This window comes from Tamandua tetradactyla, chromosome 2 (genome assembly GCF_023851605.1).
Source record: "Tamandua tetradactyla isolate mTamTet1 chromosome 2, mTamTet1.pri, whole genome shotgun sequence".
Taxonomy (NCBI): Eukaryota; Metazoa; Chordata; class Mammalia; order Pilosa; family Myrmecophagidae; genus Tamandua; species Tamandua tetradactyla.
Genome location: NC_135328.1, coordinates 129823531 through 129841948, shown reverse-complemented (window position 1 = coordinate 129841948; position 18418 = coordinate 129823531). Strand labels below are relative to the sequence as shown.

At 57.7% G+C, this 18418-nt stretch overlaps 1 protein-coding gene across 1 annotated transcript in view; it reads left to right on the top strand.

Moving 5' to 3' along the window:
- Positions 1-1473: 1473 nt before the first annotated feature.
- Positions 1474-18418, top strand: part of CACNA1B (calcium voltage-gated channel subunit alpha1 B) — a 221428-nt gene continuing 204483 nt past the window's right edge. Inside the window, exons 1-3 of the mRNA XM_077148869.1 lie at positions 1474-1757; positions 2737-2842; positions 8190-8329. Coding sequence (XP_077004984.1) covers positions 1474-1757; positions 2737-2842; positions 8190-8329 — 530 coding nt within the window. The remainder of the gene's footprint in view (positions 1758-2736; positions 2843-8189; positions 8330-18418) is intronic.

Here is an 18418-nt window from a genome sequence, read left to right as displayed (position 1 = left end):
GGGAAAAGGGATCTTCTAGAACACAGATCAGATGACAATGTGCTCTGCAGTGACTCCCCAGCACCCTGGGAACAGAAGGTGGAGTCTGCAAATAGCCTCCACCTCGGGCTGCCACCCATGTGTCTGGAACCATTTCCCTGTCTTTGTGTGTCTCACTTCTTGAGGACATTCAGGTCCACCCGGTTATCATGTCCCAGGGGAGATCTCCGTTGACCCCTTGGTAGAAAAGCCAACTCCACCATCAGCACCTGACTGTTTTCCCTGCTTCATTTTCTTCTCAGCAATCATTACTCCCTGGCGCATACAGGTATTTCTTTGCTCTCAAACGTGTTGTTTAGGAGGGCATGGCGTGAATGGAGCTTCACATTCCTTCTTTTGTGAGGATCACCTGGGACAAGCCACGCAGAGCAGTGTCCAGGACACACGGAAACGTCTGCCCGCACTAGGGTAATGCAGCTCTGCGAAGGCAGGGCCGCGCCAGGACAGGGCTTGGCTGTGGAGAGGTGCTGACCAGAGGTCTGCAGAACGAATACGTAAATGCATGGATGCATCGCACACAGGTTCTCATTAAATACTTGTCGAAGGAGAAGGAATCCCTGAAGATGAGATTTTGGAGGTGATTCGGTGTCTGGTGATGGCCATGTCTGGGGCCGAGGGACCCCAGGACAGGATTGTGCGTCAGGAAGACTCTGAGACCGGGGAGTTGGAAGTATTAAAAGGATGTGGGAGGACAAGTGGAGTTGGGCAGGAGCGGTCCAGGGGCAATATCTTCTCGGAAGAGGCCGGTGGCGCGCAGCGAGGTCAGGGAGCCGACGAGGTGGCCGCCTGGAGGAGGGAGACGTGGAAGAGGCGTGAGAAACCTGGCGCCTGACCCTCCCGCTTTGGTCAAAGCATCTCGGCGGCTGGTGATGCCCCCACTCAGGAGGAGGTTTGGGGGTGGAAGGGGTCCCTTCAGGCAGAGTCTGAGGAGTCGAAGCGAGGGCACCCGGGGGCGGGGTCCTTGGGGCTCGGCATTCAGCTCCGCCGTCGAGGACTACCAGCCCCGCCCCGGCTCCTGGCCACGGTTGCTGCGTTCAGCCTCTGGCCAGGGCCTGGCTGGGGCGTGGGGCGGGCGTGGGTGGGCGCCGGCTCCCTTCGCCCCGCGCCTGGAGGGCAGCCGGGAGGGCCGGGGGTCCCAGGGCGCAGCCCGGAGGTCCCCAGGCGGGGGAGGCCGACCGCGGCCGGGTGGGCGGGGCGGGCGCCGATTGGCCGGGCGCCGCCACGTGACCGGCCCCTTATAGGGCGTGGCGCGGGCCGCGGACTCGGGTGCGGCGGCGGCGGTGCGGGGAGCGGGCAGCAGCTGCCGGCGGCGGCCGGCGAGGTCCGGGTGCGGCTCCGGGGCGGCTCCCGCTCCGAGAGCCTCGCGCGCCGGCGCCCTCCCTCCCGGGGCCGCCGCCCGTGGGATGCGCGCGGCGCCCGGCGCACCGGGGAGCCATGGTCCGCTTCGGAGACGAGTTGGGCGGCCGCTATGGGGGCACCGGCGGCGGGGAGCGGGTCCGGGGCGGCGGGGCCAGCGGGGCGGGCGGCCCGGGCCCCGGGGGGCTGCAGCCCGGCCAGCGGGTCCTCTACAAGCAGTCGATCGCGCAGCGCGCGCGGACCATGGCGCTGTACAACCCCATTCCGGTCAAGCAGAACTGCTTCACAGTCAACCGCTCGCTCTTCATCTTCAGCGAGGACAACGTCGTCCGCAAATACGCCAAGCGCATCACCGAGTGGCCATATCCTGCCGGGGCCGGGCGGGCGGGCGGGGCCGGGGCTGGGGACCGGGCGCGCCCCGCCGGGCCTGGAAGGGGCGGCTTGGGCGGAGGGGCGCGGGGCGGGGTGGGGCGGCCCGGGCCCGGGCGCGTGCGGCGCCCAGTGGCCATCTTTTCCTGGGGCGGGAGGAGGGTGCGACCCGAGCGAGGCGCCTCGGAGAGGACCGCAGCTCCGCGGAGAGGGGGCGGGGCGGTCTCGGCAGCCCCCTCACGGTGCGCCCGCGTGTGTGTGAGTGCGTGTGTGCGGTTCGGCGGCGGCGGCGGCGGGAGCTGACTCGGCCCGCCCTCACTTGCCCTGGAGGTGCCTGGTCTGCGCCGCGGAGTCCACGGCCAGCCCGGAGGGCACCCTAGGGCGAATTCGTGTCTGTGTAGGTGTGCGTCCACGTGTGGACGCGAGCCCGTGCGCGTGCCTGGTGGCAGGTGCATGTGTGCTATGGATGGAACACGAACCCAGTGCTGCGCGTGCATTGGATTGTGCGTGCGCGCGTGTGATTCGCTGTACATGTATGTTCACGTGCCTGTGTAGGTACATGTGGATACGTGTGCTTTTAGGTAGGAGTGTGCGCCTGCGCTGCTCCCTCCTCTGGTCTCGTTCCGGGGGCGCCCTAGCCCCTTCCCCTCACCGCGCCACAGCCGGGCGGAGGCTCGGGTGGCGCTGTCCGCGGTGCTGACGGCCGCTGGGGCCGCCGAGGGGGCTGGCCGTCGCGACTGCAGAGGCCCCGCCTCGCGGCCATCCCCAAGGATGGGGGCGGGGAGCCAGGAAACGGCCTTCCTCGGCGGGAGGGGGTGGGCTCCAGGCCTGGTCCTTCTCAGCAGCCCCTCGGGAGGCGGCCTGGCCCGGGCTGCTGCACTGCGCTTCTGTCGCTTCTGTCGGCCTCCTCGGCCTTCCTCCTTCCCCTCCCCTCGCCCTTGGCACTTCCCGGCCGGTCCTTAACCCACGCACTCCGTTCGAGTACATGATTCTGGCCACCATCATCGCCAATTGTATCGTGCTAGCACTGGAGCAGCACCTCCCCGACGGGGACAAGACGCCCATGTCCGAGCGGCTGGTGAGTGCCCAGAGGCAGAGGTGGTGGAGCCGTGGGTGGGCCTTTAGCCTGGGTCTGGCTGAGCAGTCTGGCAAGTGCTGTTTCCTTCAGTTGTCAGAAGCGGTAGAATGCTAACAGTTAATGCCTCCCCCAAGGCCTGGGTGGTGGGGAAAGGCGGTCTGATAGAGGACACACCAGCTTCTGGCTGGTCCACCTGTGCCACCCTTATACTCCAAACAGGCCATCCAGACATTGGCATCAGGCTTGATCTAGGAATCTGAGTTCCAAACGTGGGTGGGGGCAGTTGTAGGGGGCAGTTGTAAAGGGCCCTGCAGCCCTGGCTCTAGAGACCTGGCGAGCCATCTTCTGTGGCCCTGCTTGGAATCCCTCCCTATAGGAACCACCCCTTCCCATGGGGCACCCTTCTCCTCAGGCTTTCTTCCCAAAAGTCTTGAATTGTTTGCCCCCTCTGAACTTTCTCCAAGACTCCAGTACTTGCAGTGTCCTCTGTCAAGCCTCAAGGTGTCAGGGTCAGGTCAGTCTAGGGGTGTGAGTGAAGGATGACCACGTGTCCTTCCCACCCAGCAGGAACCATTCAAGGTAAGGTCTGTAGGGCCAGCAGGCTGGGGCCTCTGGCCAGGGCTTGTGTTTGAGGAGAGCACGTCCCCTGCCCAGCTTCTCCCTGCTGAGCCTGGGTCTCTCTGGCTGGGCTTGGTGTGAGTCCCTAGAGGACTCAGAGATGGTGAAACTGCAGAGCAGGGAGAAGTGAGTGCAGGGTTCTGGAGAGAAGGCTGAGGGGCTTACAGCCTGGGGCTTCAGCTGCCTGTTTCCCCAGGAGATGGTATCCAGAGCTGCCCCTTCTCTCAAACTTCAAACTGACACAAGGAATAATAAGATAATGCAAGTTCGGTGCCTAGCCTCCATAGTGAGGAGGGGGAGACAGGGAAGGCTGCCCAAGGCGAGGGGGACAGGTATGTTTATGAAGCACCTGATCTTCAAGCACAACCTTGAAGGCAAAGTGGGGTTCAGGTAGTAGGGAGTAGGGGGGAGAAGTGGGTAGAAAGCACAGTCAAGCCGCAGGAGGCTGGCGAGGTGAGCGCCCCGACTCCTGTCTGTTCTGCCGCATGTCCACTGTGGAACCAGAGTAAGGGTGAGCGTGAGTGGGAGCAGGGGCTACAGGCAGGGGGCAGTGCAGCTAGCACTGCATGGTGGACAGCCTTGAATGCTGGGCCACAGGGCGTGGCCATATCCCAGGGTCTTTGCCAAGTCTGGTAGGGGCAGAGAGTCCGGTGTGAGCAGCCAGCTCGGGTTTGGCCTGGCCTGGCCAGGTGATGTTTGGGTGGTGGGGTGGGTGGGCATCCAACCAGGTCTGGGCTCCTGCTTTTGAGGGTGGGCGTTTGCATTGCGCTGCTGGGGCCCTTCTGGGAGCTGGGCTGGGCGGCTCCTGTTGGCAGGGAGCTGTGGAGAGGAACAAAGAGACGTGCCCACCCTGGGATGGCACAGCATTGAAAGGAGCCCTTGCTTGGGCCCAGTCCTGAAGCAGACATGGCCCACATAGGCTCTCAGCGTGGAGGGGAGGCCAGCTTGGGGGCTGGGGTTGCTGTGGGAGAAAAGGTGCAAAGGCTGCAGCTGTTTGCTGGCCCTGGCCTTTTGCCAGAGCCCCTAGCTTGCCATCCCACCCTGTCCCAGGCCTGAGGCTGCCTGCACACTGATTGCCCTCTCCCCCAGCTTGTGTGCATGCTGAGGGTGGGCCTGAGACAGGCAATACTGTGAGAAAGTGGGCGTGGGTGGATTCCCTCCTCATCTGCTGGCTCTGGCCATTCTGTCCTGGGGTCCTGGCTGGTCTTCTCTGTCTGGTCCAGAAGCTTCTGTGTGGGCTTGTGCTTGCTGTGATCCAGCTATTCTCCCAGGGCAGGTGGCCGGCAGTCTCTCCACTTGGGGAGAGGGGGCCTCCCCATGAGCTAGACCAGAAGCCTGAAGGCCAAGAAGGGTGTGTACCTGGTTCGGGGTCCTCATTCTGGCCATGTGTCAGCATCAGGGTGGCCGGAGGGGAGCTGGCCAGGAGGACGCTCGGCTGCTGGGCTCCAGGGGTGCTGGCAGCTTCCGCCCGTCGCTGCCACCAGCTGGCCTGAGAGCTGGCTCCAGCTCAAGGCAGGAGACGAGGCATCCAGGCTGGGAGCTGTAGTAGGGCAGGTGGGGAGGTTTGGAGGGCCAGGCCTTCTGCAGGAGCTGGGAGGAGGCCCAGGAGGGGAGCCCAAGAGAGGGCAGGACCCATACCCGGATGGCGGACCTCCCTCCCCTCTGTCCGGCTCTTCTCTGATGGGGACAGCCGGCTCCCTGAAGGGAGAGTCTTCAGAGGCCCCTAGCCCCGAGGGCAAAAGACCCTGTCCCAGTGGAACAGCCCTCAAGCGTCCTCATCCCCAGGGCCCCTCTGCCTTCTCAGGCAGGAGTTCTCCTGCCCAGCTCCCTCCCACCCTCACCTTCACCTTGGCCCCTTGGGCCCACCTGCCATGCTTCCAGGAATGTCTCTCACCTGCTGTCTTCTGCATGCCCAGTGGCGTCCTTACCCAGGCAGCCTGTGAGCAGCCGCCTGCCTGCCCCCGTTTATTGTGCAGCCCTTGGGGTCTGCCCTGAGCAGGGAGGCCCGTACCTGGGCTGGGGGGAGGGCGCTGGCATCTGCCCGTTCAGATTCCTCTGCTCGCTCTGTTCCCTCCACCTGGAATTCCTCTTCTGGAAACTCAGCCTGATGCCCTCCGAGGCTCTGCCCTGGTCCAAGTACCGTGTGCCGACCCCTCGGCCTCATGCCCTGTCCAGCCCATGCCACACTGAGGCCTTTACTTCTGCTTCCCTGACAAGGTTTACACACTCTGACTGTCCAGAAGAGGGGCAGCAAGGGAATGAATGGGTCTTGGACGCTGCTGTGGGGAGCTGGGGCTTTCTCCAGGCCCGTGGCCCTGAGGTCGAAGCACAGGTCAGCCCCAGGTCACCGCCGGGTTTAAATCACAGCTCCGCCTCTGACTGGCTGTGAGTCTCTGGGTCCGTATCTTAACCTCTCTGTGCCACTGTTTCCTTGTCTTTAGAATGGGAACTGTGACTGCACTTTCCCCATAGGGGTGTCAAAAGGATGACCCAACTCAACACAGGAAAGATGTACATTACAAGTGCCCAACAAATGTTACCATCATCATTGCCATCCCATAAACACGTGGCAGTGACTCTTTTTCCATCCTTTTTTATGGTGATGTGTGTGTATATATTTACCATGTATATTATACATCATATTATATCGTACATTATATATATTGTATGATATATACAATAAAATTTGCCGTTTAGTCATTTTAAGTGTACAGTTCAGTTGCATTAATTACATCCACAATGTTGTGCCACCACGATCATACACTAGCAAAACTTTTTCTTCATCCAAATGTAAACTCTGCACCCATTAAGCAACAATTTCCTATTTCCCCACCCTCTGATAAAATGTAATCTACTTTCTGTCTCTATGAATTTGCTTCTTTTATGTATCTCATATAAATGGAACTACAAAATCTTTGTCCTTTCATGTCTGGTTTATTTCACTCATTGTGAGGACTTCAGGACCCATCCATCCATATTGTCACATGCATCAGAACCTCGCTCCTTTTCAAGACTGATTAATATTCCATTGTGTGGGTGGACCCACTCACCTGTGAATGACCGCTTGTGTTGTTTCCACCTTTGGGACAGTTTGGTATTGTTTTTGCTGTTGTGAATAATGCTGTGATCACCACTGCTTTTAGTTGTTTTGGGCATATACTTAGGAGTGGGATTGCTGGGTCATATGATAATTCTGTGTTTAACTTTCTGAGGACTAGCCAAATGGTTTTCCATAATGCTGCACCATTTTACATTCCCAGCAGCAGTCTTCAAGGATTCTGATTTATTTGGATCTTCACCAACACTTATTTTGTGTGTTTTTTCATAGTAGCCATCTACGGGGTGTGAAGTGGGTTGGATTTGCATTTCCTTGATGGCTAATGATGTTGAGCATCTTTTCATGTGTTTATTAGCCATTTGAATATTGTCTTTGGAGAAATGTCTGTTTAGGTCTTTTGCCCATGTTTTACTTGGACTTGTTGTCTTTGCTGTTGAGTTTGTTAAGAGTTCCTTATATTTTTGGGGTATTAAACTCTTATCAAATATCAGTTCCCAAATATTTCTCCCATTCTGTAGGCTTTTTACTTTCTTATTAATGTCCTCTTTTTAATTAATTAAAAAAATATATTACAAGAAAGAAATACAAACATTCTTAAACTATGCTCATTCCGTTCTACATATATAATCAGTAATTCACAATATCATCACATAGTTGCATATTCATCATCATGATTATTTCTTAGAACATTTGCATCAATTCAGAAAAAGAAATAAAAAGACAACAGAAAAATAAAACGAAAACAGAGAAAAAAAATTATACATACCATACCCCTTCCTTTCATTGATCACTAGCATTTCAAACTAAATTTAACATTTGTTCCCCAATTGTTAATGTCCTTTGATGCCCCAAAGTTTTAAATTTTGACAAAGTACAATTTATCTACATTTTTCTTTGTTGCTTGTGCCTTTGGTGTCACATCTATGAATCTACTGCCTAATTTGAGGTCCTATAGATTTTTCTCCATGTTTTCTTCTAAGAGTTTTATGGTTTTTAACTCTTATATTTAGGCCGTTGATACAGTGAGAGTTACTTTTTGTACATGATGTGAGGTAAGGGTCCTTTTCCTTCTTCTGCCTGTGGCTCTGTAGTTTTCCCAGCACCATCCATCAAAATCAGTGGGCTGTAATGTGAAGATTTATCTCTGGACTCTTAATGCCATTCCATTGGTCCATGTGTCTGTCCTTTGGCCAGCGCCACTCTGACTTGATAACTGTAGCTTTGCAGTAAGTCTTGACATTGGCAAGTGCAAGGCTCTGTCTCTGTTCTTTTTGAAGATTGTTTTGGCTGTCCCAGACCCCGTTTAATCCCATATGAATTTGAAGGTTGGTTTTTCCATTTCTGCAAAGTAGACCCCAGTGGAGTGCTTTTGACTGGTGGAGCTTGACCTCTTTGAAGAGGGGCCAAGGTGTGTGTGTGTGGGGGGGCAGGTACTACTCAGTGGGACCAGCCTCTCTGATGGTTGCATCTCTGGTAGGCAGGCTTTGGTGGAGAAGGAGACTCAGTGCTAGGCTGGAGACACCTGAGGACAGGGGCAGGTCTCAGAGGGCCAGATGGGGACACGGGTGAGGCCACCCAGGCCAGGAACAGCCCGAGTCCAGCCGCTGTGGCCCACGGGGAGGGGGATGGGTAGGTGGGCCGGTGCGACCCGTGGCCTGTGCTTGCCCCCAGGATGACACAGAGCCGTACTTCATTGGGATCTTCTGCTTCGAGGCTGGCATCAAGATCGTCGCGCTGGGCTTCGTCTTCCACAAGGGCTCCTACCTGCGGAACGGCTGGAACGTCATGGACTTCGTGGTGGTTCTCACGGGGTAAGTGGCGGGCCCGGGAGCTGGGGGCGGGTGGCATGTTGGTGCTAGGATCCCTGGCACTGGCCTGCCGTGGGGCCTGCGGCGTGGGGGCCTGCGTGCGTGCGGAGGGCGGCGTGGGGTCCCGCGTGCGTGCGGAGGGCGGCGTGAGGTCCCGCGTGCGTGCGGAGGGCGGCGTGAGATCCCGCGTGCGTGCGGAGGGCACCGCGGGTCGCTGCTCCACGGCACGTATCGTCCCAGGCAGTGCCCACGCAGCGCCCTTGCAGAAGCGCCTCCTAACCTTGTGCCCTGTGTTGAGGTTTGCTTGCTGGGGAGGGAGGGGCGGCGGTGGGCTGTGGAGTGGGGCCCCCGGGGCTGGGTGGACCTAGCCTCTGTCATGTGTGGCCTGGCAGCGGCACTTCAGCTTCTGAGCTCCCTTTCCTGGCCCACCTGGCAGCAGCCTCCTTCACGCCCCTCGTTGAGGCCATGTCTGCTGCACGCTCTTATTCTGCAGCTCTAAGAAAGTCCCCGCAAGTGCCTCGTTCCTCCGATACTTTTCTCCTCGAAATGGATCCTAATGATTATCGGCCTACAATACCCAGATAGCCCAGGAGATCTAGAAAGTCGATTTGGGGATTTGGGGGGGAAGGGGGATGGTGGGGGGAGGGTGGGAGTACAGGTGGGGGCGAGCCTAGTCGTGTGTCCCTCCCCTCGGGGCTGCCCTTCCCCTGGCCATTGGGCTGAGGCTGGGCTCTTGTTGCTGTGGTGCCTGGTGGGGGGGTGGGGGGTGCCTGGGGACTTGCTCCTACGGAGCCTGTTTGTACAACCCAAATCCCAGGGGCCTCCCAGAGGCCCGACTCCTGGGCCAGGGGCTGCATCTGTTCTTCGCCTGAGAACTTGTGGTCCCGGCCAGGGTTGGGGACCCAGCTGGGAGGGTGTCTGCACCCAGGGCTGCCCAGGCACCCCTGCAGCCATGACGCTTGCAAGGACGGATCAAGAGGGCTGGCTGCGGGGGGGGGGAGGAAGGAGGTGGCTTCAGAAACATCTGGATCTGGGGCCCACATGGGCTCCCTGTGCGTGGTGCAGAAACAAAGCCAGATGGCCCCTGGGCTTCCAAGGCAGGGCTCAGGGGGCTCCACTGCAACCCCTGCTGCCTTCACCAGGCCTGAGCATCCTTCCTGCATGGCTCTGGTGCCAGGAATAAGCCCCTGGACTACTTCTGTGTCGGGTGAGGATGGTGTGTGCAGAGCTGGGGAGTGTCTGTGGCATGCCTCACCCCCACCTTGATGGCGAGGTACCCCCTTTGGCTGCCCTTGCCCCTGGGTATGCTATTGCTCACCATAAGTCCAGGCCAGGCTTCCTGCCCCACTCCCACCCCGTCTCAGACCAAGGCCCTAGTCTGCCGTTGCTTTGGCTGGGGTGGGACCCCTGGAATCGAGTCTGTGGCCTTTCTTGTAATCCTCTGATCTCCGTTCTGCTTCCCTGCGGCTGGTGGAGCCTTTGGAGACCCGCCACCCGCCAGCCCCAAGTCCTTCCTGCGGCGCGCACCCGTGGAGCTCCTCGGAGGCCCTGCGGGGGCTCCGCTGATGAGGCCTTCTGGGGCAGGGGCGGGGGCTGGGGCTGCCGGCAGGGGGGCCCTCTGTGTGCTCCGTGCGTTTAGGGCTCTGTGGGAACTGCCAGTGGTGCCAGGAAGGGCCGGGGCTGTTTACGTCCCTCTCTCCCTTGACACGCGGGTCCCTTGGGCACTGAACCGCGTTGTATTTTTCAGCGTTCCTGGAGCCATGTATGGGCGGGCACTTCTGGCATATCGGCAGGCCTGAAGCTTAAGGGGCTGTGGGCACGTGCCTAGCTCTGTGCTCAGCTACCCGCCTGGGGGAAGGAGGCCTGCCCCACGTGGTCCGTGGGGCTGAGCGTTGAGGTGCTAGGGAAGGGGCAGGGGTGCTCCGCCCCACGCTCACCCCGTGTCCAGGGGAGACGCCTCCACCTGGTGCTCCCGGAGCGAGGGCTGGGGGTGGGGGCATGCGAGGGCGCACAGTGCCCAAGCTGCTGGGCAGGCTCACCTTCCCTCAGCCCCCTGAGAGGCTCCCAGGGCCCCAACACCTCATTCTGTCAACTGCAGTCCCCTCAGCCTCGGAGACCCCCCCCCCATCTTCTTCTCGGTTTCTCCACCTCCCCCTCATTCAGATCTCTCTTTGCTTCTGTCTTTTCTCTTTCCAGGTTTCTGTCTCACTCTGTGATGCTGTGTCTGTCTCTGCTTGTCCATCTTTATCTTTCCCTCACTCTTTGACACTTTATCTCTTCTCCAGCACTCATCTCTATATTTTTTCCCTTCCTTATACTTGTGTCTCTGTGTGTTTCTGGTTTTTTTCTCTTCCCATTTTTCTTTTTTTTTCCCCTTCTCTTTTCTGTTCTGGGTCAGGAGTTTCTGCTGTTTCTCTGAACCTGGTGCTGGAGGATGGGGAGTTGACAGCGATGGTTTCCAGGCTCCCTCTTTTCTCTGGCACTCTGTGCCTCATCCCCAGAGGGGGTGCTGGAGGGAAAGGGGTTCCCCTGTTGAGGGTGCATTTATGTCCCTCAGGGCTCGTGCACAGGCCCAGAGCTAAACAGGGGAGCCACTCTGCTGCTCTTCCTTGCAGTGCAGAGGGACACACGGACCTGTGTGTGTGCGAGTGCTGTATGCATGCATGCTTGCACACAGGCATGTCTGAGTGCATGTGCATGTGTCTGTGTGTGCCTGTATGCATGTGTGCACGAATGTGCATGGTGTCTGAGTGCACGTGCACATGTGCACTGTGTGTGTGTGTGTGTGTGTGTGTGTGTGTGTGTGTGCCTGTGAGGGGTGGATTGGTCTTCTCTGGGGGTAATTGAGCTGTGGACAAGGACCCTCACCCCTCTGGGCTGAGGTCCCTGGTGGGTAGATGCTGGGGCTTGTTTCTGGTTCCTTTGTTATTTTTAATTAGGGTTACTGAATTGGTGCTTGGAGGTGGATGGGAGAGGCAGAGACAGCCTGAACCCCACACCCTAAATCCACCTGCTCGTGGGACTGCTGTGGAGTTTGTGGGAGCAGCGCTGAATGGGAGTGGTGCCCCAGTCCTGTCTCTGGGCACCCCCTTAGGCTTTAGCACATTTACCTGTAAACCAAGACTGGGGGGCTCCATCCTCCTCCTCTGGGCTTCTGGGAAGTCATCTCGGGAGTGTCAGGGGCTGAGTGGCCTCTGGCTGGTCAGCCCTGGATGTGGGGAGCTGGGCGAAGGATTTGGATTAGGCGCGTGGTCCTTGAGGTGAGTGGGCTGGAGACCAGAGAGGTTTCTGAGGGACCCCAGGGCCTACCCGTAGGGGTCTCTCTGACCTGGGCCAGTTGGACCCCCCGGGTGAGGATGCTGTTCCCTGGGGAGGGCTGCAGAGCCAGTGGCCCCGTCTGAGGATGGCCATCTAGGGGCTTCAGGGGGCCAGTATGGGTGGAGAGGGGCAGCATGGGGGGTCCCTAAGGCTGACCCTGCCCCATCGATAGAAGGGCTCTTGGCCCGTTTCTGTGGCTGGGATGGGGAGTTGGGTCTGCCCAGCGACGTTCAGGGGAGTTCGGATGTGTGGGGCTGGCCAGCTGCCCCCACAGAGAGCCCCAGATGAGGGGCAGTCTCGGGGTGTCACCTCGGTGGGTCTCTGAGATGCTCTGTGGGGGGCCCCAGAGGCTCTCTAAACACCCTCACGTCAAAAGGAAGGGGGTGTTGGGGTGTGGGGCTCAGGTAGGAGGAAGCTGAGCATCTGTCCTGCTTTCCATCCTTCTATTCACCCTCCTTTCCGTTCCCCTGTGGGCCTCTCTTTTCTTTGTCCATGCATCTGTCCAGCCACTGAGCTGTCCCCCTTCGGTGTGCTCTCCCGTATTTCTCCTGCGTTAGTTCACACATTTATTCAGTATTCTCAGGTCTCTGCCAGATCCTGAGAACATGGTAGTGGACAAAGCAGCACAGCCCACTCTATTCCCACGCAGATGCCTTCTAGTGTGAACATAACATTCCGTTCTTGCTGTTTACTTCTTGAAGGCTGTCTCCCCGCCACCCCCACCTCTGAGTGTGGCCTGCATGGGACAGGTCTTTTCTGCCTTAGGCACTGCCCCATCACAGAGCCCAGCTGTGCAAGTGCAGAATAAAGACTGCTGACGGAGGGGTGGTGTCAAGGATCATGCTTTATCCCACATGACAAGGGGTAGGGAGTGCAAGCTGTAGGGCAACCAGGTGGCCCTCGGCAAGAAGGTGACTTTTGGGCAAGGCGTGGCCCTGGCTGGAGGCGCAAGCATGAGGGCATTGGGGTGGGGTGACCTTTAGACCTGAGAGCAGGTGAGGCCACCACGGTTGGTGTGGAAGAAGCTGTGAGGGACCAAAAGGAGTGCTTCAGGAAGCAAGAGCAAGTTTACTCTGTGCAAGGGGCCAACAGAAGTAGGAGGAAGGAGGATTGAGCATTGCATTTAGCATCATGGAGTTAAGTGTCCTTGAGGGGCGCCTTGCTGGTCATGAGGAGGGTGGAGGGTCCATGAGAGTGGCTTCCAGAGCCGGTACATAGGCAACTCTTACCTTTTAAGGAGTTTGCAGCAAAGCAGGGCAGAGAGAGGAGTAGTGGCAGGAGGAGGATGGAAGGTTAGGGGTGGGGGACATGCATCTTTGTGGGGTGGAGATGGAAAGTGGGAGATGGAGAGTGGGAGAGGTGGGAGGTGAGGAGAGATGGAAGGTCCAGGTGGAGATGGAGGGTGGGGGGAGACGGAGGGTGGGATGGAGAGGGAGGGTGGGGGGAGAGGGAAGGTGGGGAGGGAGATGGAAGGTTGCTGGGAGCTGGAAAGCAGGGGTGGGGTGGAAGATGGGGGGGGACGAAGGTGAGGAGGTTCTGTTAAGTTGTATGCACACCACCAGGGATGATGCGGATGGAAGGACAGAGGATGCACAGGCCTAGAGCAGCCAGTGCTGGAGTGGTGTCCTGGGGTGGGGGAGGAGACATGGAGCCCACGATCCCCAGGGATGCTCGTGCTGCAATGGAGGTGGCAGGAGGATGTGGCACGGCTGGATGCTTGGGGCGGCCGATGGAGGCGGTGTGGAAGTTCACGTCTGACCGGCTGGGTTTTGGGGGGGTCGGTGGAGGCGGTGTGGCACCAGACAGCTCAGCTGAGAGTACGGTGGGAAGAAGGTCAAAGGTTGCAGGGTGAGGAGACGCGTGGAATAGCAACGCAGGGGCGGGGGGTTGGGGTGGGAGAGGATAAGTAGCCATGGCTGGGACACAGACGCGGCAGTGAGCAAGCAGACAGAGGCTGCGTTCCAGACAGACAGACAGACAAGCAGCGGGGCTGCACCAGGCTTTGCTAATGCGGGGATGAATGGGGTGCAAGACAGGTTAGGGGGTGGGTCATGTCCTTGCACATGGTCAGGACAGGCCTCCCGTGAAGTGGCTGCTGGGCTACGGGCCCCCAGGAGGCTCCTGCTGCTGCAGGGAGAACCCAAGACTCCCCCACTTTGTGCCCTCCCCGTTGTGGGTCCCCCCCCTGTGGTGCCCCCCCTCCCGAGTGGCCTCAACGTGACATTTTCCTTCTCCATCCTGGGGAACAGCAGACAAGTGTGTCCCAGCCCAGACAGGTGGTTTCCCGAGGGGACGTTTCCAACCACAGCTTCTTGTTTTACTCCAAATTAAACTGGGATTTTGTTGCGGGACCTGTAATTAGAGCTCCCCTCCCCTCCCCTCCCGGACTTGGGCCTCCAGTGAGAAGAGCTGGGCCAGCAAGGAGGATGGGAAGGACAGTCCCCCAGGCCAGCATTGGGGCAGGAGTGCCGGGGAGGTGACCACCTGAGTAGGAGGCGGCCATGGGCTCTGGGCCAGTACCATATTCTGTGAATTTCCACATATCCTTTGCCACTGAGTCCCAAGCTGCCTCTCAAATGGGGGATCTTGGATGCCTGGTCAGGTTGGGGTTCGATTGGAGGCCTTGGGCTAGAGGAGGGCCCTCCCCCTCCCCTTGTCCCCTCCCCCTCCCCTTCTGTTTTCTCCCTTCCCCCATTTCCCCTCCCCTCCCTCTCCCTACCCCCACTGCCCACTACCCACTACTTCGTGAGCCTGGGTGCCACTTGGGGTGACTTGGGTACTGGCCGGGATGCTGTGCTGAGTGCGCCTCCTCTCGTCCCCATGCTGACCGCGTGTCCTGGGGACAGGCCTGGGACCACAACAGGTCATGTAAGGGTACATCAGGTTCAGTGGGGGCGGGGAGGGCCCCGTGGTCTGCTCACCCCCTGCTCGTGCTCTCTTACTCCCAACCCCCCACTGCCTCTTCTTTCCTAGACGTAGAACCCATTACTCTCTCCTGCAGGAGAGGCAGAGCAGACCCCTCTTGGGTGCTGGCACTGACTGCAGACCCCCATCCACACATGCAGAGGGGCGTACGGGCCAAGGGAGAAGCCCCAATCCTGGTTGGGAGAGGTAGGGAGTGGGCTGCGCTGGCCCCTTGGAAGCAGGGCCCCCTCCCGCCCCCAGACCCAGCCTCAGGCTTTGGTCCGGGGGTCCTGAGGGCTGGTTGTGGCAGTGCCAGTCTCCTGGTCACTGTTCTGGGGCCTCAGCGTTTCCCCTGGGCTATGGGGGCAGGGAGGGGCCCGCTGACCCTGGAGCCAGAGTGGGCATGAGCTGTGGGCCCTAGAATATTGGCTGGAGCTTACCGGGCAGGGAGGGGTCCGGAGACTGAGATATGTGGCCTTCCTAAGGGACAATGTGGGTATGCAGGTGGAGAAAGAGGCCTCAAGTAGACACAGAGAAGGGCTTTTTGTCATGCCCAGAGGTCGGCTGCTTGGCTCTGAGCAGGTATGGGGCCCTAGGGCAGATGACCTTTGCTTCATTCGTCACTAAGTTCAGGGCTCCCTGGGCATGATGGAAGCTGGTCCCTGCCCTCGCCATGCTCATGCGCTGGTAGCAGCTGAGGCTTCTAGCCCTCACAGTCCACTTTGCCACACTGAGCTCCCCCAGTATCCATTCTGCTGTACCCTGACTCCTCCATTGTCCACTCTGCTGCATCCTGGCTCCTCCAGTATTCACTCTACTACACCCTGAGCTCCCTTAGTGTCCTCTGTGCTGCACCCTGACTCCCTCAGTGTCCACTCTGCTGCACCCTGAGCTCCCTTAGTGTCCACTCTGCTGCACCCTGGACTCAGCCAGCTGTGGTCCTGGAAAGGGACCCCCATCCTGGCTGGGCTTCACGTACAGTAGGTTCTGAGGCATGCTAACCTGAGGTGTGCTCAGAGTCCCTCTCGCACCCCCAATCCAGCCTGGACACCCCCCCCACACACACACTACCAGGCTGCCTCTTGGGATTCTCCATGCAGCTCAAGGATCTGAGAGAACAGATGAGAGGGAGCTGCGTTTGCTAGGGTGGTGGAAGAGGCAGCTGGGGATGGGGGGTCCAGGATCTGGAGGAAATAGCACTGTGGTGGGGTGACAGACTCACAGTCTAAGGGACCTCCTTGGACTTCTGGGAAGGGGACGCAGATGCGGGGCTGGGGTGGAGCATCAGGGCCAAGTGCAGGGGTCTGTGGGCTACAGATGTGGAGTCCACGGTACCCCGAGCCCTAGGCCGGGGGTTACCCCAACAGAGGCCTTGGGGAGTCCACATCCCCTTCCACATGGCTGTGCGAGGGTGGCGACTTTTGGGAGGAGATGTAACACAGAAGTTCCCAGTCCTTGTCTGGAGAGTTTGGGGTACGTCCCTGGGACCTGCACTCCCTTAGGGTGGAGGGGGGCACCTTGCATCCAGGAGGCCAGTGCCAAGTGCTGGAGGCTGCCTCGGAGCTGCCCCTTTGCACAGGCCAGCCTGAGTGTGGTCCGTGGCCTCTTCTCCAGGAGCCTCTGCAGCCCCGTGCCCTGGGGGTCCCAGGCCTGGAATGGCCTCGTGGATCAGGGACAACTGGCTCTGCCTTCTCTGGCAATGCCCAGGCCTGGTCACTGGGAGGGGAGAGCCGGCTCCTGTTGCCCCTGTGGGCTCCTGAGCCTGAGCAGCTGGCTTCCAGGGACCCTAGGGCCTCCTGCCCTCCCTCCCCTTAGGTTTCCCTGGGAGCCTCCAGAGCTGCGAATTCACACTGAGGTGAGAATGGTTGCTAATGGCTTCTGGTGTGAAGAGGCCCAGAGCTGTGGTGAGCTGGTACCAGGACGGAAGAGGGCAGGCAGGAGCCTTCTAGTCAGGAGCCCGACAGGGGTCTCCAGGACTCAGGTCACCAGTGGGCCCCACCCAAGGAAGGGCTGTGGTTTCACAGAGCCCCCAACACCTCACGACAGGACACATGCCCACCTCCCAGGACTCCGACCTCTGGTTGTGCCCTTTCGATTTGGGGTTCTGTGCCCCTTGCCCTCTCCTCTGCTCACCCATCTTGTACCTGGCCCTTCTCTGCCCGAGAGGCGCCGCCCATGGCCCTCAGGCCCTGCCAAGGGGCCTTGAACCTGAGCTCCTTGTCCCTGCTGTGCCCCAGGGCTGACCCAGTCCCGCCTGGGCCCAGGTGGTGGGGGCTGGGACGGGCACAGGCTTGAGGCAGGAGGATTCTGGGATGGGGTGGGGAGGGCGCACAAGCCCCTGAGCCACTGGAGAGTATTTACAGATGCAGGCCTCTCCCAATGGGGGTAACCATCCTAGAGGCACCATTATTAACACCCCCCCATAGTTCTTATTGTGGGTTAATTGTAAATTCACAGGCAGTTGTTAAGAAACAAAGAGTTCCCACGTGCCCTTGTTCCCTGTTTCCTGGGAAAACATCACAGCCAGGATTCTACACTGACTGTGCCCTTGCCATAGGACCCTCTGTCTATGGACCCCACCGGCCCTCAACGCCATCCCCCCAACCCCTGGCATGCACTGATCTGGCCTCGATTTTCATAGTTTTGTCATTTCAAGAATGTTGTGTGGATGGAACCGTACAGTAGGTGCCTTTTGGAGTTGGCTGTTTTCATTCAGCATCGAGCTTGGAGAGTTGTTCAGATGGTCGTGGGCACCAATAGTTGATTCCTTCTAACCGCTGAGGGGTTTCCATGGTCTGAGTGGACCACAGATTCCCCTGTTGAAGGACATCTGGATTGTGTCTAGTTTTTGGCTATTACGAATAAAACTGCTTTCCACGTTTGTATACAGGTATTCTCTGGGATAAGTGCCCAGGAATGCATCTGCTGGGTGGCATGTTTACTTTTTAAAGAAGCTGCCAAACTTGTTTAAAGAGTGGCTGCACCCTTTTATGTGCCCACTACCTAGTTTCTCCACAGCCTCATCAACATTTGGTGTTCTTACCATTTTTTTGTTTAGCTCTTCTGAAGGGTGTAAGGTGGTCTCTCGCTGAGGCCTCGATATGCATGTCCCTAATGACTAATAATGCTGAGCATCTTTTCATGTGCTCGTTTGCCATCTGTTTATCTACTTTGGTGACATGTCTTTTCTTTTTTTGGCTTTTCCTTCTTCTATTTTGGATCATTTGTTCTTTTACCGTTGAATTTTAGGAGTTGTTTTTATATTTTAGACACTAGTTCTTTGTCATGTACATGGATTTAGATATTTCCTCCTAGTCTATAGCTTGTCTTTTTTTTTTTTTTAACATTTTATGTTGTTAAATATAACATACGTACAAAGAAAATAATAAAAAGCAATGATTTTCAGAGAACACTTCAATAAGCGGTTACAGAACAGATTTCAGAGTTTGTTATGGCTGATCATTCCACTATTTCAGATTTTTCTTTCTAGCTGCTCCAAAACACTGGAGGCTCGAAGAAATATGTATTTTTCTTTTTTGTGAAAAATAACATATATAAAAAAGCAATAAATTTCAAAGCACAGCACAACAGTTAGTTGTAGAACAGATTTCAGAGTTTGGTATGGATTGCAGTTACACCATTTTAAGTTTTTACTTCTAGCTGCTCTAAGGTACTGGAGACTAAAAAATACCAATATAATGATTCAGCAGTAATACTTGTTTGTTAAACCCTATCTTGTCTGTAGAACTCTACCATCACCTTTGATCTCTCTCACTTTTTAGGGGTATGTGGGCTATGGCCGTTCTAACTTCATGTTGAAAGGGACTGTCAATAATAAGAGGTAGGGAGATGGAACTAGCTGATGTTCTG